The sequence below is a fragment of the Amblyraja radiata genome, chromosome 14 (assembly GCF_010909765.2).
Source record: "Amblyraja radiata isolate CabotCenter1 chromosome 14, sAmbRad1.1.pri, whole genome shotgun sequence".
Lineage (NCBI taxonomy): Eukaryota > Metazoa > Chordata > Chondrichthyes > Rajiformes > Rajidae > Amblyraja > Amblyraja radiata.
Genome location: NC_045969.1, coordinates 34722535 through 34746856, shown reverse-complemented (window position 1 = coordinate 34746856; position 24322 = coordinate 34722535). Strand labels below are relative to the sequence as shown.

General features: G+C 40.7%; 1 protein-coding gene across 5 annotated transcripts in view; it reads left to right on the top strand.

The window, feature by feature from the left end:
* sytl5 (synaptotagmin like 5) overlaps positions 1 to 24322 on the top strand; it is a 153708-nt gene that overhangs the window by 86906 nt on the left and 42480 nt on the right. For all 5 annotated transcript variants that reach the window (XM_033033116.1, XM_033033113.1, XM_033033114.1 and 2 more), the window contains exons 3-4: positions 5008 to 5223; positions 19613 to 19728. In XM_033033116.1, the coding sequence (XP_032889007.1) occupies positions 5008 to 5223; positions 19613 to 19728 (332 nt within the window). The remainder of the gene's footprint in view (positions 1 to 5007; positions 5224 to 19612; positions 19729 to 24322) is intronic.

Sequence of the window (24322 nt, the reverse complement as noted above, 5' to 3'; positions counted from 1 at the left end):
TTCACACATTGATCCCCTGTTGATCTGACTTTAATCATGCTTTCAGCAATGTTCAAGGCTGCTCAACGTTCTAATCCACTGCAATGCTATGTACAGGCTATGTACAGACTCTTAATTTTATTTTTTTAAATTGACGGTAATTTTATTTGGTATATACTTTTTTTTCCACGATATCGTCTCCACCTCCTTTACATTAGTGTAATCCTTTGCTCTCATTTCTTATTTCATTTCACACTTGCACAAATTACATTTCAACCCACTCCACCCCAAACCTCAATAGCCCCGTCTAAATTTTCCTTTCCTTTTAAATGACCCCTCTCTGAAGGACTCCATCCCACTGGTTCAGAGAGAGCCAATACCCTCTTTCCCATATTTAAGATTTCAATCAGTCAATTATCTTACCAATATGGTTATCCCAAATAGGAAGTCTGCATGTGGAGATCTCTGGATTACAATTCATGGGGAGTTGATGCTATTTATTAGATGTTACTTTATACATGAGCTGCTGATTATTAATTTCTTTACCATACTCATTATTTCACATCACCAAGGCAGGTCTAGTGTAGATGGGGCATGTTTCTATGCTGTATGACTCGATGACACTCGAACTGCATAACTATTACCTTGGAAGGAGTGCTTGGAAAGAGTGTATATTCCAGTGGGGTTGATAAAATAGGGAAAAGAAGTGGAAACATCTGTTCGTCTTTCCCCTTTATATCAATTGAAAATGAAAAGTCATGCATGATGCCAAAAAAACGACAGACTTTGGAAGAGCCTTTAAATTGGGATAACTGGAACCCAACCCATGTGAATGCCTGTTGTTGTGGTGCAGTATTGAAAATCGGGAAGGAGAGAAGCAAATGTTGCGCTACAGTTGAATGTAACAAAGTAATTCACCTCCTTTGTGGGTTAAATTAAGATTGTTGTTACAGTTGTTCAGTCTTTAATTTAACAGCTTGTCCCCAGATGAATTAAGGGGAAAACATTGATCAAGTGATGAAGATGAAGATGAAGTCGGGCCGTCGACTGAAGATCAAAGTCTTCAGCTATGACCAAAGATCACAGCTGAAGACTGCGGCGGCCCAACTCGCGATCCTTTGGTCGACGCTCGCCCGCGGCTCAGGTCCGGTCCTCGGTCGGGTCCTCGCTCTCTGCCCCCCCCCCCCCCCCCTCCAGGGAGTGGTGAGTATTGGGACCTATGGATGAGTGGTGGGACGACTGATGGCACAATGGGCTAAGTGTTCGGCTGGCAACCGGAAGGTAGCCGGTTCGAATCCCGCTTGGAGTGCAAACTGTCGTTGTGTCCTTGGGCAAGACACTTCACCCATCTTTGCCTGTGTGTGAATGTGTGTGAGTGATTGGTGGTGGTCGGAGGGGCCGTAGGCGCAGATTGGCAGCCACGCTTCCGTCAGTCTGCCCCAGGGCAGCTGTGGCTACAGAAGTAGCTTACCACCACCGAGTGTGACTGAGGAGTGAATGAATAATGCGATGTAAAGCGCCTTGAGTATTAGAAAGGCGCTATATAAATCCCATCCATTATTATTATTATTAAGTGTCGTCGGCAATGCAGAATGGAAATGGAAACTATTATTGGCTTGATAAAGGAGGAATGAATTTTGGTTATTTTTACTTTGTGAAATATAAAACACACACAAGATTTATTTTCTTAGTTCTAAAAATAATAGCTGCACATTACAAACACAAGCCTGCAAAATATGCGATGACCATTTGAGACACTAAAGAACTTGTTTTGCTTAGAGATACAGTGTGGAAACAGGTCCTCTGGTCCACTCTGACTTTCACTCACCTGTTCTTTTGCATCCTACACACCAGGGGCAATTTACACAAGCCAATTAATCTACAAACCCATACGTCTTTGGACTAGTACCCGGAGAACGTACAAACTCTGCACGGATACCACCCGTTGTCCGGATCGAACCCGGGTCTCTGATGCTGTAAGACAGCAGCTCTACCAGTGTGCCGCCCTTTTCTTTTCATTGATTCTCCAAATTTTAAAAACAGTGCCTTATCGACAGCGCGAGATGATGGTCCCCTCTGTCAAAATGATAAAGTGCCTGGGAAAAATGTAATTTACAAATGACACTTATTGTAGATGCAGGTTTCCTTTAAAACCATGTTACATGCCATGTGGTGTAATAGGTGGTAGTGTGAATTGAGGTGAAATAGTGCAATGAATCATATTGCTGTGCAATGGATTTAACATCAAACTCCATCAAGTCTGGATCCTGTTCCAACCTGATAATCGTCTTCTGGTTCCAAAGTATTGACACTGTGTTAAAGCATCAATAAAATCTTGTCGTTGTTTAGCAAGAGCTTTTATAAAATCAATCAATGCTGAGATAATTGCAGGGCAACATTTCCCACATTTTCATTATGAAATATTAAGCATTAATACAATATTAGGTAACCAGTGTTCTCACATTTAAAATGCTTTTATTCTACCACGTTGCTAAATGAAATCTGGGCATTGTAGAATTTACATATTTTAAGACAACTGATACAATCTCACAAATAATGGAGACACACGGAACTGCAAATGCTGGTTTACAAAAACAAAAGACACCATGTGCTGGAGTAACTTAACGGGTCAAGCAGCATCTTTGGAGAACATAGATACAAAAAAGACACAATGCTGGAGTAACCTGGCCTTCGTCTTCCCCCCTCACCTCCACCAAACCCTGCAATCAGTCTGAAGAAGTGGCTCAACCTGAAACATCACTTATCCATATTCTCCAGGGATGCTGCCTGACCTCAGTTATGCGAGTCCCCTCAGACGAAAGATTCAGGAAGAATACTTAGACCACTTATAAATACCTTTAGCTTTTTGCTACTGGTTAAAAGATCACCAACCCAAACAAATATACAGGACACCACACAATGTCTCTTTAAATATGCATAGCTCAGGCGTGCTCAGTTCTACTTGGGGGGGGCGTAGTGGGAGGGGAGGGGGAGGGGTTGGGGAGGGCGTAGTGGGAGGGGGGGGCGTGGGGGGGAGGGCGTAGTGGGAAGGGAGAGGGCGTGCTGGAGGGGTGGTGGGGGGGAGAGAGAACGAGGGGGGGTTGGAGTGCTGGAGTGCCCCTCCCTCGCGGAGTGGCACGTCCTGCCTTGCGAGTGCATTGTGGCGTCACTCGGATTTTTTTTCCCCAAAATGGGTGAGTTTGAAGAAATCAGGCTGTTTTTTAAATTTCAATGATGAATATTTATTGCCACCACAGGAAAAATGTGAGTAGGATGTGTGAAATGGGAAGGCAGTGGCCTAGCGTTTGGAAGAAGATAGGAATTAACCAGATTCACACACACACACACACACACACACACACACACACACACACACACACACACATTGTGGTCACAAACAAGACAAAGACTTTGTTATATAGAGAGAGGCCCTTCAGCCCACCAAGTGTACTCCGACCAGCAATCACCCCCGTGCACTAGCACTGTCCTACACACTAGGGGCAATTTAAAATTTTACTGAAACCAATTAACCTCCAACTCTACATCTTTGGGATGTGGGAGAAAACCAGAGTACCCGGAGAAAATCCACGTGATCTCAGGGAGAACATACAGACTCCGTATGGAGAGCACCCGTGGTCTGGATCGAACCAGGATCTCTGGTGCTGCAAGGCAGCAACTCTGCAGCTACGCCACTGTGCCGCCAATCCTACTTAGTAAGTGTATGTAGTGACAGTACGTAGTCAAAAAGGCAAAGGCTCCATGATGAACAATCATGGTCGTCAAATGAGGCTACAAATAATATGAACTTAAAGGAAAGATGCACAAATGCTAGGCAAACTGGGATTATATAAATCAGGACGAGATACAGCCAAAAATAAAAGAACAGCAAAGGGAATGCCGACCCATTAAATTCACATTATCAAGACTATAACGGATAATATCGTTGGAAAGCTTGTTAAATGAACATTTGTCATTGGTGTTATCCTGTGTATTAGTGTACAAGCGAGGCTGTAAATAGGCCACAGGGAGAAACTGAGTAGATTGAGTGCAAGCTAAAAAAAAGATACAGGATAAGTGAGGCAGTAGATATGAAATAGCCATGACACTCTGGTTTGCATGTCAAAGTATTAAAACAAATTGTAAAATGCTAATTCAGTGTTTTTGATATGGGAGCTTGCAAACTTGAATTCTATATTTTTAGAAGAGTACAGAATAAAAATGTCTGAGAGCGGGTCTCGACCCAAAACGTTACCTATTCATGTTCTCTAGAGACGCTGCCTGACTTGCAGTTACTCCCGCACTTTGTGTCCTTTTCTGGTCTTTTCGTAAACCTACCTCATTGCGGCATTGGATTTTTTTCCTCTGGAACTTTAAAGCTACAATGCTGTAAAACCCATAGTCTGCAGTCTAGTTTTGTTTTCTTTGCACTGCATGTGGTACTGCATGTTGTACTGGTGTACGGCTTGATTATACCCATGTATAGTACAATCTGATTGAATTGGATAGTACATAAACAAAGCTTCTCACTGTATCTTGGTTCACTTAACAATAATGAACCCGTACCAAAACCAATACAAAATGTCTCGTCACGTAAAATAATTTTGGCACAGCCGGACAAATTTGGCATATCTGTATTAAATTAGTAGTCTGTAAAAATGGAAAAAGAACCTTAAAGGGGATAATCCAGTTCAATGAACAAATATGGATATACTGTATGGATATGCCAGCTATTTTCTTTCTTTCTCTCTCTCTCTTTTTACTTGCTCTTTGTTGAATATTGTGCATGATATTATTGGTTTACATCTACATGGGTCAGTGGATTGTCCATGACAACAAAGTTGTTAATATAAATCCAAAATCAATATGTATATTTCCAGTCAGTTTTAGAGCTTTTGTGCTATGGGATTATGCTGTATTTAATTTTCTAAGTCAGCTTCCAGTTAAATGTTATAACTCTGCTTTTATAAATTGCTGGTTGTGTTTTTGCCCCTTTGTCAGTTACTGACAACATACCCCATTTTATTACAGGAAATTAAAGAACGAGCTGATCAAAATCCGTGGATCGGGGGTGAATCGAAGAAAACAGCAGGTTAATGAGCGGGTCTGTAAGCGATGCCAGAACACACTTGGCCTCGTCTTTTTCCGAGGGGACCAATGCCAGATCTGCAAAGACCGTGTGTGCGCAGAATGTCATGTTGTGCTCAAAGATGGAGGCTGGAAGTGCACGGCATGCTCTAAAATTGCGTACGTATTTAATTTATATGCAAGTATTAACTAAAAGATTAAGTCTAAATTTCAGCAATCCTATTTAATGGTCGGGTCCTTTTGAGATTTGGTTTTAATCACGGCTACAATTAATTATTGTCACAATGAAGCATTGCTGCTCACATCCCTGGTTACCTGTTTTGGGAATTAACAAGAGCTACCAAAGCGTATCACAGACCCTATTTTTAAAAAAAGGCACTGCAGCATGAAATAATAGTTTAGTTTTGACTTTACAGCATGGAATCCATAGGCCCATCGAGTCCACGCCAACCATCGATCATCAGTTCACGCAGAGCTGCCAACTCTCACGCATTGAGCGTGAGACTCATGCATTTCGCCAAATTCTCACGCTCTCATGCTGATCACAGAATTTCTCACGCTCTGTCGTGAGAAATTCTGTGATCAACGAGAATTTAAAAACTAATATCAACTGCATGGGTCGCGGGTGTTGGAGAGCCGGGGCTGAGGGAGGGATGGAAGCAGAAGCAGCGGCAGGGACAGATGTGGACAGGGAGCCGGTGCTGGCGAGTGTTTGCGGGGCTGGCGAGTCGCTCGCTGCAGCTCCGGCCATGGAGCAGCTTCAGTGCAAGAATCCCGGGGCGTCGGAAGCACTGCGCCGCTGCTGTGAGAGTCTCTGTACCGAATTCACCCTGGTGACCGGCATGGACCAGGCTGTGGCTCAGTGCATCCTGGAGGACAACCAGTGGCTGCTGGAAGTAAGCACCAAGCACTGGGTAGAAGCGGCGGAAGATAGCGGACTTCAAATGGGGGTGGTTGGAGAAAGCATCCTGCTTGCCTGCTAGATTTTCACTTACTGTAACTGCAGGACAAATGTTCCCGATGTTGGGGGAGTTCAGAACCAGGGGTCACACAGTTTAAGAATATGGGGTAGGCCATTTGGGACTGAGATGAGGCCAAACTTTCTTCACCCAGAGAATTATGAATCGGTGGAATTCTCTGCCACTGAAGGTAGTGGAGGCCAATTCACTGGATGTTTTCAAGAGAGAGTTACATTTAGCTCTTGGGGCTAGCGAAATCAAGGGATATGGGGAAAACACAGGAAAGAGATACTGATTTTAGATGAAGAGCCATGATCATATTGAATGGCAGTGCTGGCTCGAAGGGCTGAATGGCCTATTCCTGCACCTATTTTCTATGTTTCTATGCTTGAGTATATGGCGATAAAACTCGACCACTTGATTTTGAAGCATTCATGCATGGTGGAGGTATAATGTAGTCATAGAGTGATACAGTGTGAAAACTGGCCCTTTGGCCGAACTTGCCCACACCCGACAACATCTCCCAGCTACACTACCTGCTTTTGGTCCATATCGCTCCAAACCTGTCCTATCCATGTATCAGTCTAACTGTTTCCTAAATGTTGGGATAGTCCCAACATTTTAATATTCCCTCTGAACCTTTCCTATCCTTGTACGTGTCCAAGTTTCTTTTAAATGCTGTTATGGTATCTGCCTCAACTACCTCGTCTGGCAGCTTGTTCTTTACACCCACCACCCTTTGTGTGGAAAAAGTTACCCCTTAAAAAGTTACCTCTTAAAAATACTTCAAAAACACATTGAAATCATACTTCTACAATGCACTAAAACATGATTTTAATACATCAAGTTTCAAAAAATCCCTCCCCCCACTCGATTACTGCACTACCTTGCCAGGTACCCCCAAGGCCAGTGATCAGTGATCGCTCAGCCCCCCACTTTCAAAAATGCTCCGTGGTCCCTGGTTCAGACAGAGAGCACTGGCAGATGTGAGCGGGGAACTGAGGCCAGTTGTCCATGATGTCTGGATTCCAATGCTCAGCGCTTCGTGTTTCGGAGTTGGCTAATGTTATTGATTTGTAATTAGCCTGATTTGTAATTAGTTGACAAAACCTTAATTTATTAATCCGGAATATCCAGGGGGATGGGATAAGTGTAATATTAAAATTACATGCAAGGTGTCAGGCTGTCTGTCACAACATACAGCCCCGATAACCCATTATTTCCTTCAGTTATATATTGGGAAGGTAGCACTATTGTTATTTGCCAGTTCAACTATTATGTTTGTTTAACTCAGTGACTATTTCTAACCCCCCCCCCCCCCCCCCCACATTCCTTTGACAGGTTGAATAGAAATGTCCCCAATATCATAGTTTATTAATTGAACACGTAGATGAACATCCTCAAGGAGTGTAATCAGATGGAAACTGATTTAGATGCGATGTTTAAGAACTTGTTCAAAGAAGGGGCATATTTTAAAGGAGTGACAGAGATACTTGCAGGGGAATGTGTGAGGAGGTTAATATTTGTCTTTAGTTTAAGCTTGAACGAGGACATCTGAAGATTCAAAGTTTAATATAGTAATTGTCCTGATACTGACTCCAACCAACCACGTAATTAATATCATCCATACCGGAGGTTTTATTTTTCTGAGACCATTTAAACTTCACTTGGATTTCAATCACTTCAATGTAAAAGTAATTTGGAATGGGGAGCATTGGAACAAAAATTTGCCCTTGGTACATATTAACTGTAATATAATAATGTATGCATGTTGGTAGGTGCAATCAAAACAAAGATCTTATTTATCATTGTTGTGTTATGAATACCACAGAAAATATTATGTACTCTCAAGATCACATAAAATAGAATAGTATTGCTTAAATATATAGTTATTGGACTGCATTTCGGAAAGTCCCAGCTGAGAGGAAGACAGCAAAATACTGAAAATATTGGGGGTAAAAATGACTTCAGGCCACTTTGTTAGGAAAATGAAGGAAATGGTAACAGAATACATACAGCTGAGTGAGTATAATTCTAAGGATGAGAAATTGTGTTCAACCAATTGATGACTTCTTTGACAAAGTAACTAGCATGTTAGATAACAAGGAAGCCAATGGATTTGCAAATTTTGTAAGACAAAATTTGGTCCGTGAAGTGCCCCATAAAAGATTACTGCATTAGATAAGCACCTGTGGACTTGAACGTAATAGGTTAAGATATGGGGCTTTATGTGTGGGCCAGATATAATGTCAGTGCAAAGGGGCTAAGAGCAAGGCCAAGTGTGCATCCAGAGTCAAGGTCTGGAATAGTACCAGATGTGCAGTGAGACCCAGGTTAGTCAACATGGGCCAAATGCTTGATTATAATCTGATTTCCATACATGAACACACTAAGATCATTCATGTGCTGCACCTGTTGATCAGAGCCTGGCACTATTGTGGAATGTAATTAGGAATGTAATTTAGCCTAACCTTATTCATAACTAATCCAATTTAAAGCATAAATATTGCATTCAAGTGTAAGTTAAAAGACACGCTACAGTATGCACCAGATTGCACAATTTCAAGCTGAGAAATCCAAAAGCTCCGTACCAATGGGAGGGGGGAAACTCACAACCATCTCTCCCCCCCCCCTCAGTCACTACGCTCCCTCGGGCTTGGCCTCTCGCAATTTCTCACTCCCAACACTCACCCAATGTTGGCAGCCCTGGTTCACGCTAGATTTATGATATCACACTTCTCATCCAGTCCCCTAGTGGGGTTTTGTTTTCAGAGGCCAATTAGCCTACAAATCTGCACATCTTTGGGAGGTGGGAGGAAACCAGAGCATTTGGAGGAAACCCATGCAATCACAAGAACATGCAAAGTCCATGTAGATAACACCCGAGGTCAGAATCGAACCTGGGTCTCTAGTGCTGTGAGGCAGCAGCTCTACTAGCTGCGCTACTATAATATAATAATAATAATAATAATAATAATATATCTTTTATTGTCATTGCACGTCAGTGCAACGAGATTTAGTGTGCAGCTCCACTGATGTCCAGGAAAGGTAAATAAATACAATACAAGGACTGTGCTGTCCTCTATTATTTGGGCACTATCATTGTGAAATTGCTTTGATAAGGTTTTGTACAGGGTAAGAGGGAAACACCATGAAAACATTAATTTCATCTTGATGCCAACAAGTGCCTTTGATGCATCAAGTTGCCTACATCATCATAGCATAGGTTCCTAAAATTTATCACAAAACATTTTCATCATGAAGATGATACCCATTAACACTGACTATTATAAATTCCCTGGTATCATTTGCCCACTGCTGTGATATTAAGCTAATATTATAACTTCGACTCCAACACTATAATGTCTGAGTTCCAGTTTAAATGCAGTCCATAAAGTCATAGGAGCAGAATAAGGCCATTTGGCCCATTGACTCTACTCCACTATTCAAACATGGCTGATCTATCTTTCTTTCTCAACCCCATTCTCCTGCCATCTCATCATAACCTCTGACACCCCTACTAAACAAAAATGCAGACACAAGGAACTGCAGATGCTGGTTTTCAAAAAAAGGACACAGAACGCTAGAGAAACTCAGCAGGTCAGAAAATACAACATGGAATACTGGTGATTGGACACTAAAACCTTCATTGGAAGTTTTTACTTCTGCATGAAATATTAAGTCTCCTATGAATAAATTTCAGGTGAACAGTAAGCTGAAGAACAAGATATGGGCCATTTGGTCCAATCAGTTAATGCTGGCATTAGTGCTCAACTTGAGCCTCCTCCCATCCTTCCTCTTCCAATTATCAGCAGAACATTCTGTTCTCTTGTCCTTTTTTGTGCTTATCTAGCTTCCCCTGACGTTAAATAAACTTTCCTCTGGAGCCTTACTGTATTCTTAATTCAACCATCCAGAAATGTCTAGCCCTTTATGTTTTGAAGTGGCTTGAACTCTTCAGCCAGTGGTGTGTAGTCCCAGTTGTTTAGGTTTAGGATTCAGCTGAGGGCAGAGACATTTCCTGAGTTAGACTTTCAGCCCTCACACTTCCACATTGTACATTTTAACTATCACACGCCCACAGCCTATGTTTCCAGATAGATTTCCATGTCTCCTGTTTTGTTGTTTCTCACTGGCTTGATTTAAAACAAAGTTTGGCATCTGTAAGCTCTTTTATATTGTTGATTAGTAAGGCAAGTAACAAGGACATTGCTCCCAAGGACGTTGCTGTCTTTGCGGAGTTTGTACGTTCTCCTCATGATCTGCGTGGGTTTTCTCCGGGATCTCCGGTTTTCTCCCATACGGCAAAGAGGACAGGTTTGTAGGCTAATTGGCTTGGTATAATTGTAAATTGTTCGTAGTGTGTATAGGATAGTGTAGGTGTACAAGGATCGCTGGTCAGTGCGGACTCAATGGGCCGAAGGGCCTGTTTCCACGCTCTATCTCTAAACTGAACTAAACTAAATAAACATCCTCTACTGAAGGCAGTAACTCGTAACCAGTAACCATGGCTGACACCACAGTGTTTCAAAAGTAATGTTATTATAGTGTATATTCTTCCTAACGATGCAATACTTCAAGGCTTCATATGGAATTAGAATCATATGACACGGAAACAGGCCCTTCAGCCCAACTCGTCTATGCCGACCAAAATGACATCTAAGTTAGTTCCATTTGCGTGTTTGGTCCTTTTCCCTCTGAACCTTTCCTATCCTTGTACGTGCCCAAGTTTCTTTTAAATGCTGTTATGGTATCTGCCTCAACTACCTCCTCTGGCAGCTTGTTCCATATACCCACCACTCTCTGTGTGGAAAACGTTGCCCATCATGTTCCTATTAAATCTTTCCCCTCTTACCTTAAACCCATGCCCTTTGGTTCTTGATTTCCCCAACCTTGGGTATAAGACTCTGTGCATTCACTCTATTCCAATTAAATACAACTTTTATACTGCAATTGATACATGTTACTTGTTTTATTTACCTTACTGTATTGCCATTCAATAAAAGAAACCCGTATGAACAGTGGATGTTGTCTATATGGACTTTAGTAAGGCCTTTGACAAGGTTCCTCATGGAAGGTTGGTTAAGAAGGTTCAACTGTTGGGTATAAATGCAGGAGTAGCAAGATGGATTCAACAGTGGCTGAATGGGAGAAGCCAGAGGGTAATGGTGGATGGCTGTTTGTCGGGTTGGAGGCAGGTGCCTCAGGGATCTGTGTTGGGTCCTTTGTTGTTTGTCATGTACATCAATGATCTGGATGAAGGTGTGGTAAATTGGATTAGTAAGTATGCAGATGATACCAAGATAGAGGGTGTTGTGGATAATGAAGAGGATTTCCAAAGTCTACAGAGTGATTTAGGCCATTTGGAAGAATGGGCTGAAAGATGGCAGATGGAGTTTAATGCTGATAAATGTGAGGTGCTACACCTTGGCAGGACAAATCAAAATAGGACGTACATGGTAAATGGTAGGGAATTGAAGAATACAGTTGAACAGAGGGATCTGGGAATAACCGTGCATAGTTCCTTGAAGGTGGAATCTCATATAGATAGGGTGGTAAAGAAAGCGTTTGGTATGCCAGCCTTTATAAATCAGAGCATTGAGTATAGAAGCTGGGATGTAATGTTAAAATTGTACAAGGCATTGGTGAGACCAAATCTGGAGTATGGTGTACAATTTTGGTCGCCCAATTATAGGAAGGATGTCAACAAAATAGAGAGAGTACAGAGGAGATTTACTAGAATGTTGCCTGGGTTTCAACAACTAAGTTGCAGAGAAAGGTTGAATAAGTTAGGTCTTTATTCTCTGGAGCGCAGAAGGTTAAGGGGGGACTTGATAGAGGTCTTTAAAATGATGAGAGGGATAGACAGAGTTGATGTGGACCAGCTTTTCCCTTTGAGAATAGGGAAGATTCAAACAAGAAGACATGACTTTAGAATTAAGGGACAGAAGTTTAGGGGTAACATGAGGGGGAACTTCTTTACTCAGAGAGTGGTAGCGGTGTGGAATGAGCTTCCAGTGGAAGTGGTGGTGGCAGGTTCGTTGGTATCATTTAAAAATAAATTGGATAGGCATATGGATGAGAAGGGAATGGAGGGTTATGGTATGAGTGCAGGCAGGTGGGACTAAGGGAAAAAAGTTGTTCGGCACGGACTTGTAGGGCCGAGATGGCCTGTTTCCGTGCTGTAATTGTTATATGGTTATATGGTTGTTATATGGAACAACAACTAAGAAAAATGCTGAGAAGAATTAGTACACCAGGCAGTATCAGTGGAGAGAAACAGTTAATTCTTAATGTCAATAACTCTTCATCAAAACACAGCAACTTCTAATTCTGAAGTGTAATTCCTGCAATTTTATAATTTGCTTTGCAACAATAACCATCCATATTGTAAATGTTTCTACCAATTAACTATTTATATGCACATGAACCTTTTCAATTATTTACAAAAACTCATGTTAACACTGCAATATAAAATTGTCAATCCATTATCTACTCCCAGTAATGATGATCCCAGTTTCAATTTTACTTTAATATGTCCTGCTCTGCACATTGCATTGCCTACACTTTGAAAGATCAATTTAATCTTAAACACTCATGGACCACATCAGTTGCTATGGTTCATTATGGTACTTGAACATATTTAAGAAATAAACCCGGTAATAATTTGTTCTGATTTGAATTTCTGGTGAAACTATTGGCTTTCCACGGACTGGATATATGTTTTCATCCCCTTTATAGTTAGAATATTACAACCTCTGCTCTCCACTTTAAGATTGTTTCCAAAGTTTGCACTTCAGCCCCAATTATTTTCACTCTCCCTCAGTGTGTTTTGTTTAGTGTGTACTGGGATCACATGAACAAGTCCAGACAAAGTGTAGCATAACTCATAGAGCTCTTGAATCATCTCTAAATTGCAACATTACCCTCTCTCAATTAATTCAGCTCCACCTAAGCTTGATTGTGCATTTAGTAACTCTATGAACAACAGGAATCTGGCAAACACCACAGACTTTTCTGAGACTTGCACTGTGTAGCAGCAGCAGCAGCAGCAGCAGCAGCAGCAACATCTTACTATTGAAATGGCCTTGCTACAACACCAACTCTCCCCTTCAAATATGCAGCCTCTATTCTGACACTGCTTTGAACTGGCTCTCTCCTATCAGTAAAACAAATCACGTAAAGCTCTTGCATCCAAGGAGTGCAAATGTTTCTATAGCTCAGGAAAAAAATCGAAACCTTAAACTCAAAACTCTACAAGAACTTCAAATCACTCCAGGGTGTCTTGATCTGAGATATACTTCTGATTGTAGAGTCAAAGAGTCATACAGCATGGAAACAGGTCCTTCGGCCCAACTTTCCCACACCCACATGTCCCATCTACACTAGTCCCACTTGCCTGCATTTGGCCCACATCCCTCTGACCTGGCCTATCCACGAACCTGTCTAAATGTTTCTGAAGCATTGCGGTAGTAACTGCCTCAACTACCTCCACCGGCAACTCGTTCCATATACCCACCACCTTTTGTGTGAAAACGTTACCCCTCGGGTTCCCATTAAATCTTCCCCCCCCCCTCACCTTAAACCCATGTCCTCTGGTCTCGATTTCCCAAGTCCGGGCAAGAGACTGTGCGTCTATGTGATGCTCTGTGCCTCTGATTCATGTGATGTTCTGTGCCTCCACCTTTCCACTTCGTAGTGGCCTCTGCAGATGCTTGCACCAGGGTCACCTGCCCAAGTATCTTGCTGCCAGTGGCATGCAGGAGGATGCTCTAGATGGAGGATTCGCTTCACTAGCTTACTGCAGAGAAGTAAATATGCGCAGCTCTTGTTCTTCAACACTTGAACAGGGAGCACTTCAAACGCTGTGTTTCATGTCATCCTCTTGCCACTCCATTAATATCATAAAAGCTATGAATGTTGCCGAATTGCATGTTGCAAAGACTGATGCGCAACAATATAGATATGCATACTAATCGTGACAAACTCCATCAATAAGATAATTATTAATTCACTTTTGTTACATAGAACATGGAATAGTACAGCACAGGAACAGACCCTTTAGCCCACAAAGTCCATGCTGTCAGGTTAAATTAATCTCCTCTGCCTGCATGTGATCCGTATCCCTCCATTCCCAGCATATCCATGTGCCTATATTAGGTATGTTACAATACTTACCTTCAGCGGCGCTGCAATTCTGCCACTGGCCGTGTGAGCGATTTTGACGCGTTTGAGGGGGGGGCGGGGTTAAAACGCGGTTTTCTCCGACCTGGTCCTGGATTATATTTTGTTGGAGTGCAAGTTTTTGCTGAAGAATTGTTCCGACGGCCGTTCTGTGTGTTTAAAAAAAAAATTTGCCCGACAAGTTAATCGCTGGAGTGATTTTAAAATCAGCTTCAGAAGCCGACAACGGGGCCGGATTTTACGTAGGGGACAGGTAAAAGAAAGTAGTTTATTTTTATGTATAAACGTTTCTTAAGATGCATTTAATTCACATTTTAAGTTGTGAAACAGTGATTTTTTCCCCCGAACGAACCGGCAGTGTTTTTGCTGACGATACGGGTTTAAATCCACTGCAACCACAACATTCCAATTGATCGCGTTCCAGAAAAACCCACTCGCAAGCTGATTTAAATAGCCATTAATTTACAGGTATTAAACAATAAATTCCTTCCATTTGGCCTATAAACCCATGACAATGAGATTTAAAAATTATGTTATATTGTGAATTCTTGCTTGAATGTTATTTGGACACTTAGGCTATTTAAAAATGTTAATCTATTCTTAAGAAATGGATAGATGTTTAGATCTAGTAATTGGATTTTGTAATTAGCTTCAATTAGGTAACTAACTAATTATATGCTTTAATTTCAAGTCATCTAAGTAAGATTATTTCATATTTGTTTCAGAATGCTTCAATCTATAATAACTGAAAATTTATTTAAGTTCTCTTAATGTTTAAGAAAGTTATGGGCATTTGACTGTTCTCGATCACAGCTTTTGTGTTAAGTCAATGAAAAAGCAATAGGGAACAAGATGCTAATTTCCGAGTATGAAAATGGCCAGAACTTTTTTAACACTGAAGATATGAAAGTGTCAAATTAAACTTCTTTTTATGCTTTATCTGATGGGATAAATTACAGACTTGATTTTTTAAATCTCAAAATTTTGTAACATATATAAAAGCCTCTTAAATGCCACTATTTTATCTGCCTCCACCTTTACCCTTGGCAGCGTTCCATGCACTCAATAGTCTGTGTGTTTAAAAATATATATTTGCCCGCACAGCTCCTTGAAAGTTTGCCACTCTTGTTTCCTCTGGTGCATTGGACGCTGAGGAGCCACCTGATAGATGTATGTGGTAGATAGTTCACCCTGCTATAGGAAGGATGTGTGTGGTAGATAGTTCACCCTGCTATAGGAAGGATGCTGTTAAATTGGAAAGAGAGCAAAGAAGATTTACAAGGATGTTGCCAGGTCTTGAGGGCCTGAGCTATAGAGAGAGGTCAGACAGGCCAGGAATGTATTCCCTGAAGTGTAGGAAGCTGAGGGGTGATCTTATAGAGCTGTTTAAAATCATGAGGGGAATGATAGGATTAATGGAGAGCCTTTTACCCAGAATAGGGGAATCAATAACCAGAGGACATAGGTTTAAGGCAAGAGGGGAAAAGATTTAATAAGAGCCTGAAAGACAACTTTTTCAAACAGAGGGTGAAGATATGTGAAATAAGCTGCCAGAGGAAGCAGGTACTATAACATTTAAAAGACATTTGGACAGGTACGTGAATAGGAAAGTTTTAGCAAGGTTTGGGCCAAACACATGCAGTTGGGACTAGCATGAGCAAGTTGGGCCAAAGAGCCTGTTTCCGTGTTGTATGACTATATATAAAATTATGAGAGGACAGATAGATTCCTTTTCTCAGGGCAAAAACATCAAGGTGTGAGGTGAGAGGTGTCAAGTGTAAAAGTGTGCAATTTCTTTAAAACAGATCGCACTGCCAGGAGAGGTGGTGAAGTATATATGTTTAAGAGACCTTTAAGAGCAGGATACTGACTATTTGCAGGCAGATGGGATTAGTTTAGATTGACATTATGGTTGGCACAGACACAGTCAGCTGAAGGGCCTGTTCCTGTGCTAATGTTCAATGCTCTGAATATTTATCCAGATTTTCAGTTACGTTTAGGACATATACTGTGCGTTGTAATTAAACGCAGCTTAATTTCCGACAGATTCTCTGCTTATTCATGCAACACACAAATTCACTGATTACTCTCTGGATTTATTTAGCTGTAGGTCAGGGCTTCTACAAACTGAAAATTGAATTAAAAAAAAAAAAATCAGCACTGGAATTGTTTGTCAAGTCAGAAAGCATCAGCGGAGACAGAAGGTATTAATGCTTCCGATCAATGAAGCTGCTATAGTCACCTTCTGTCTAATCACATCTCCTGGAAAAAATAAAATGAAAGGAATTAAATGATGGGGGCCGGTGTTTCTCCTCGTTGTATAATTACCAGGCATTGAATGTGAAAATTCATAATGGTAAGGGAATGGGCTGTCCTTAAAAACATCAGGTGCTGAAAATCTAAAATAAACAGAATATCAATTTCTACCGAAGGATTGCAGACCTGAAACAGACTGTCTACCTTGGAGAAACAAGGAACTGCAGTTACACAAAATTGCTGGAGAAACTCAGCGGGTGCAGCAGCATCTATGGAGCGAAGGAAATAGGCGACGTTTCGGGGCGAAACCCTTCTTCAGACTGAAGTCTGAGTGTAAGTTGAATTAAAAAAAAAAAAATCAGCACTGGAATTGTTTGTCAAGTCAGAAAGCATCAGCGGAGACAGAAGGTATTAATGCTTCCGATCAATGAAGCTGCTATAGTCACCTTCTGTCTAATCACATCTCCTGGAAAAAATAAAATGAAACAACAGACATCAGTCTGAAGAAGGGTTTCGGCCCGAAACGTCGCCTATTTCCTTCGCTCCATAGATGCTGCTGCACCCGCTGAGTTTCTCCAGCAATTTTGTGTACCTTCGATCTTCCAGCATCTGCAGTTCCTTTTTGAACAAGGAACTGCAGTTGCTGGTTTACAAAAAAAGACACAAAGTGCAGGAATAACAGAGGGTATAACAGAGGGTATCTTTCCAGCTCTGACTAGCTGCGTTTTTCCAGAATTTTCTATATCTAACTATACTCGTTTCTGTTCATTTGCTATGATGTCACATTATCCTTAAGCTATATCAAGAGGAATGTTGGGGAAGTGAGTAAGTAAATTTGAAAACTGATTAAAAAGGCAAGTGCTTCTATATTGGGCTGCTTTGCATTTGTGGAAAGGCATTCGATAAGTGCTCAATATTATTCCACCTAAAGGGGACCAAAATACACAGCAACAGAAACAACGTGTGGGGTTGTGGAAAAATAGAATCTGCAGAGATTGAGAAAGAAAGGTCTGGAAGAAATTGTGCATCTACTGTGACGAAAAGACAGAGAACATAGAACGTGGAACAGTGCAGCACAGGATGTATCGCACAATTTCTGCACCAAACATGATGCCAATATAAATTAATCTCAACTGCATAAGCTACGTGATCCATATCCCTCATGACGAAAATGGGCAAAAGAGGAGGTAAAATAAAGTGGCAGAAAGAGAAGGCTGACATCAATTTGGATGCATTGTGGGACTCCCACCTCAGGGTCAAAAGGTTCATATTTTCAGCACCAGTACTATGCTGTCTGAAGTATCGAAAGATCACTGTACAACAAAATTAATTCTTCAAGCTCTGAGGCAGATAGGATATTTGGAATATCAATGTGCAGCCAGCCATCCCAACCTCTATCTGCTGCTGCACAGTGCGGGAATCCATGTAGTCAATTAGCGTCAATGTAAAATTTCAATGATTCAACGATCATTTATTGTCACAAGTACCTGAGTACAGTGAAATGCTTTACTTTGCATACACCCCGGTAGAATCATGTAGCAGACCTCACTAAAGCAGTACACAAGTGTCACTACATTTTGGCATCGACCAAGTTACAAAGGTTCACTGAATATTCCTATCTCCTGCCTGCCGTCGCACATGACAGCAACCCCCTAAGGGTCCCCCTCGTTCTCGCTCTCCGACAGCTTCATTATTTTGTTGAAAATACCTCATGAGTGAGTGTCAAATTAGTTACATTTTCCATCATGTGTTTCTGCAATAATCCATCTATATAGAAGAACCCATCAGATATTATAAGGGAAATTTACAAAACAAAATAAATTAAATCAAATAAACAAATTCAATAGGTAAAATAGGATGTAGGGCACGTGATGAATGGAAAATATCATGGTTACACCTAATTTAAAATAATTTGATATTCAATTGCCCTGGAGTGTGATAACACCTTGATCACATTATGATGCAAGCAGGCTGAAGGATTCGAGTGAAGAAAGATTACAAATATTTGCAAAATGCGGAATTAGAACTATTGACATAAAAAGTACGTAGTATTTTGGTGCCTCTTGGTTTATTGTGCAAGGTAATGCTAAAATCAATATTTGCCCATGCCACGATAATGACACAGACAACAAGTGAATAGGACGTAGTTATGTATGATTGAGAAGTTTTACTGCATTCCTGCCCATTGAATATGGGCACTGCAGCATTTTTAATCAAGATGACTTTTCCAATACAAATATTGCTCAATGAATTATAGAAAACTGGATCCTAATTATTTTTTCATCAATTCTATGAATTAGTGATGTTATAAAATATTTGAGCTTGCATTTTTTAACTTATCTTTGTATGACTTTGAATATAGTATGGATGAGTTGGTTACCGTTTTGTCTCTAAACTTATGCCATCAAATCATGAAGAATAAAATAATCATTAAAAGATAGCAACAAAAATAGATGCCATTATCTTTCTGCATTAAATTTCTATTATTTTTTTGTACTGGTTTGGGTTTATGCCGAGGTACAGGAAAAAGCATTGTTTTGCATGCTATCCAATGCGATCAGATAATATCATACATAGGGTGGCCACGGTAGTGCAGTGGTAGAGTTGCTGCCTTACAGTGCTTGCAGCGCCGGAAACCCGGGTTCGATCCCGACTACGGGTGCTGTCTGTACGGAGTTTGTATGTTGTCCCCGTGACTGCGTGGGTTTTCTCCGAGATCTTCGGTTTTCTCCCACACTCCAACGACGTACAGGTATGTAGGTTAATTGGCTTGGTGTATGTGTAAATTGTCCCTAGTGTGTGTAGGATAGTGTTAATGTGCGGGGATCGTTGGTTGGTGCGGACTTGGTGGGCCGAAGGGCCTGTTTCCGCACTGTACCTCTCTAAACTCTAAACATAAATACAATCAAGTCAAACTCAAGTACAATAGGTAGAGCAAAGGGGAAGATACAGAGTGTGTCACTATTAAGTATGTTATACAAAATGTGGTATAAATCTCAAGAATATTCAATATATTAAAATGTATTTATCAGTCTTAATAACATTCTATATATTCAGAGACCAACACGCTTATGTTAAAATGTAAAAATAGGATATTTTTTCCTTGTATGCACCAAAGCTGCAATTACATTGTAAATTTCTTTTTACAGAGAGTTGAGAGAAGTCACTGGTGAATGGTTTTTTGAGGAGAGAGCAAAGCGTTTCCAGTCTGCCTCTGAGGTGGGAAGTGAAATCGTCAAGCAGTCCATCATCAGGAAACCTATAGGTGGGCCTGTCCAACTGTAATGTATGTTTGATGCAATGTGGTTAGGTTATATAAAGTACAGGGAATCCATAAGTGGGATTATCCACCCATAATGGATGTTATATACATGTGGTTGGATGTTACATAAAATACAGAAAACCTGCAGGTGGGACAAACCAGACAAATCTTTTGATATTTGTATTAAAGGGACAATATCAATTTCTTGAATAGATATGCACAGTGGTAGAGCTGCAGGTTCAGGTTCGATCCTGACTTCAGGTGCTGTCTGTGCAGAGTTTGCACGTTCTCCCTGTGACCCTGTCGGTTTTCTCCGAGTGCTCTGGTTTCTTTGCACATTCCAAAGATGTCCAGGTTTGTAGATTATTTGGCTCCTGTCTGTTGCGCCTAGTGTGTAGGATAACATAAACCTAGTGTGAGTGGGTGATCGATGGGCAGCATGGACCATTCTTGGTGGGCTGGAGAGCCTGTTTCCACACTACTTTTCAAAACTAAAAAAATAAATATGAAATTTTTGAAACATGATAGTGTTTGCAGTCGGTTTGAGTCCAAACACAACGCAGTTATGTAAACTGAGATTATTGTTAAATTTATCTGAATGACCACAAATGTGGAGCTGCATTCACACTGCTTATGTTCCACTGCTGGTCGTGGTTGAAGGCTGGTAAGTCAAAGAGCCATTCAACTCTTTTCTAAATACAGTGGTCGAATGGAGCCAAATTTTAAATAAAGTACAGAGTAATTAAATTAAACCTGGCTTTGCAACGGGGCCCCATATTCAATGCGGCGAGGCATTCAATTAAAGCCATATCTTTGAGATCTTGTGGCCATGCAGATATCATGGCAATTCTGTGAAATGCACCTGTCCATTAGGACTCAGTGAATTAGTTACCAGGATTTGTGAATGGGCCAAACTACATCTAATACCTAGTGCAAACATTGTTTTATTTCATCGGACCAGAGTTTGGGGTAAATAGATGACATTTAAATCAAGTGTGTTCTCTCTGAAACAAACACTGGAGGGAGTGGGAAATGAGGCAACTCACCTACTGCAAATAAAAATCCCTGTCAGTCAGTGTGGCATTAACGACAGCCATGCAGGTTGGTTAGTTGATTTTTCATATTGTCACACAAACAGTCTGAAGAAGGGTCCCGACCCGAAACATCACCCATCTTCTTAGTCCAGAGATGTTGCCTGACCCGCTAAGTTACTCCAGCACTTTGTGTCTATCTTTGGTATAAACCAGCACCTGCAGCTCTTTGTTTCTCCAATGAATGGCTTGTTCTGTATGCTATCCATCAAATCATACCATACGTGAGTGCAGTAGATCCTCTTCTTGAACAGCACGCCAAGAGTCGCCACGTTCTATCACCATCTTGCAATTTCCAAGTCTCCGACATGTCCAATCTGACCCTAAGGAGATGTGTAATTCTTATATGTCGTACTTTGATTCAATTTAAGACGTTGGTATGGAATTCTCAGTCCTGGTTTCTCCATATTGCCTGTGGAAAAATCTAGATTATAAGCTTTAAAACAAAAAGGGGATATCACCGAACCATGCTAATATTCAGCTGAGTGTTTTTGGGCAGACCTAAGCAATGAATTTAGAAAATCACATGTGACTTTATTTGTGTGATTTTGTTAGTCTAGATTGTGCTGCGGAGATAACTAGTAATTTAGCAATAATATTGCATTTATTGGTCACTATGCAAGAGGAATTAGATGTGAAAGTTCAGTACTTGCTGAAGAAGATGAAATATTGCTTCTCAAGCTTCCTAAAAATAGTGTCTCGTTGCCCAGTGTGCCTGACATGTACATACAGGGAAAGAGTTACATGCACGTTCTTGTGTTTTGTATGTATGTACTATGATTTAAAATATCCACTTGTTCCAATCCATTGACACCACTCTTGACTTTATTGAGATATTGGTTCACAGGAAGAGTGACAATATAACAATTAAGGGACAAGGAACTGCAAATGCTGATTCACAAAAAAAAAGACAAAGTGCTGGAGTAACTCAGCAGGTCACGTAGCATCTCTGGGGAACATGGATAATTGACGTTTTGGGTCGGGACCCTTGTTCAGACATGAAATGAAGGTTAATTTCTTTGATTTGGGTTGTAGACATGCCCTAGTGTCTAAAAAACACCCTGATTTAGCCCATATGCATAAGGCACGTTGTAATTTCACATTTTTCAATGTATTCAGTGCAGTCGATGGATTGGCACAAGTGGATATTTTAAATCATAGTAAATATATACAAAAATCTGATCTCGGGTAACATCTATCTGCTATCTATATATTACTAAAACTCTCATCTTGTTTGTTTGTGAGTGTGTGTCTGAGTGTGAGTCATGCCCTGAATTACGCCAAAATGGTACATGATAGCGCTACAATTTTTTGGACCACCTTACTCACCATTGATGTTTTTTTTTTTTTTTTTTTTTTTTTTTTGCCATTCTTGCTATTGAGGGAGTGCAGCGTAGGTTAATTCCCGTGATGGCGGGATTGTCATATGCTGAGAAAATGGAGCAGCTGGGCTTGTACACTCTACAGTTTAGAATGATGAGAGGGCATCGCATTGAAACATATAGGATTGTTAAGGGTTTGGACACGCAAGAGGCAGGAAACATGTTCCCGATGTTGGGGGAGTCCAGAACCAGGGGCCATAGTTTAAGAATAAGGAGTAAGCCATTTAGAACGGAGACAAGGAAACACTTTTTTTCACAGAGAGTGGTGAGTCTGTGGAATTCTCTGTCTCAGAGGGCGGTGGAGGCAGGTTCTCTGGATGCTTTCAAGGGAGAGCTAGATAGGGCTCTTAAAAATAGCGGAGTCTGGGGATATGGGGAGAAGGCAGGAACGGGGTACTGATTGGGGATGATCAGCCATGATCAAATGGAATGGCGGTGCTGGCTCGAAGGGCCGAATGGCCTACTCCTGCACCTATTATCTATTGTCTATTTTTATTAGAAGCAATTGTACAGAGATAAAACAGAATGATATAGAAATAAGAAGAAAGAAAAAGAAAGATGGAGATATACCTTGCCCCTCGACCCCCCCCCCCCCCCCCCCCCCCCCGCCCACCGCCCACCTCACCCAACCCAGCATCGGATTTAAATTTAAATTTGTGTTGCGCCATGCTAAAGTTGTAAGAATTCGGTAAAGGGTGTCCATGTCTTAAGAAATTGATCTGGTTTTTCCGCCAAGACAAGACTAATGTTTTCCAAATGTAGTGTCTCGGACATATTTGTGATCCACATCTTCACTGTAGGGAGTGTTGTCTGTTTCCAAAATTTAAGTATTAATTTTTTCGCCGTTATCAGTTCATAGTTAAGGAAACGTCTTTGAAATATCGTTAGCTCAGAACAGGCCTCTGACATACCTAGTGTGATCAATTTTATATCGGGATCCAATTTAGTTTTAAGTATTTTGGAAAAGATATCAAAAATTCCCCTCCAGAAATTTTGTAATTTTGTACAGGAGACAAAAGAATGGGTTGTAGTTGCTTCTTGGAGGAGACATTAATCACAGATAGGAGTGACATTTGGGAAGATCTTGTTCAATTTAGACTTTGAATAATAAAGTCTATGCAGTATTTTAAATTGTATTAGTGAGTGCCTAACATTAAGAGAACAGTAATGTATATATAGAAGACTTTCCTCTCAACTGTCCTTTGAAATTGTTAAACCCAATTCGTCTTCCCAAGCTCGCCTAATTATTTCCGACGATGGGATATGTGGATTTAAAAGGGTATTATAGAAGTACGATATTAACTTATTTGAATCCGCCTTTCTGTTCATGCATTCATCTAGTATATCTGGACCCATGGAGTGACAACCTTGCGTGTGTATTTTCACATAGTCTCGTATTTGAAGATATCTGAAGTATTGACTACCTTTCAAATGATATTTCAACTGTAATTCTTGAAACTAGAGGAAGGTCCCCATCTCATAAAGGTCTCACAGCTTTTTAATTCCTAAGCTTTCCCATTGTCCAAAGTAGACGGTTTAAACAAGGGATTATTGGCGATTGGTAAGAGGAGAGATAAATTTCTCAATTTAAGGGTTGATTTCAACTGTTTCCAGATTCGTAGAGGTGCTATGGATTATCGGATTTTTCTCATACGTTGATTTCTTCAGATGTATTGGAGAGAGAAGAATCGCACCTATATTGAAAGGCGAACAATCTTCCTTCTCCATTTTTAACCAGTTTACTTGTTGGCATGTATCGTCCATCCAATAGATTAAATTTTAAATATTAGTTGCCCAGTAATAAAGAAGAAAATTAGGGAGAGCCAATCCACCGATTTCTTTATGTTTACATAAATGTCGTTTGTGAATTCTGTGAGCTTTATAATCCCAGATAAAGTTTGTAATCACAGAGTCGAGTTTTTTTTTAAAGTTTTTAGGGAGGAAAATCGGTATTGATTGAAATAGGTACAGGAGTTGTGGAAGGAAAATCATCTTTATGGCATTTACTCTAACTATAAGGGAAATCGGAAGTGTTTTCCAAAATTGAATAAGGGCATTTAGTTTGGTGATTAACGGTGGAAAATTTGCTTGAAATAAGGAAGGATATTTTATAGTCACGTAGAC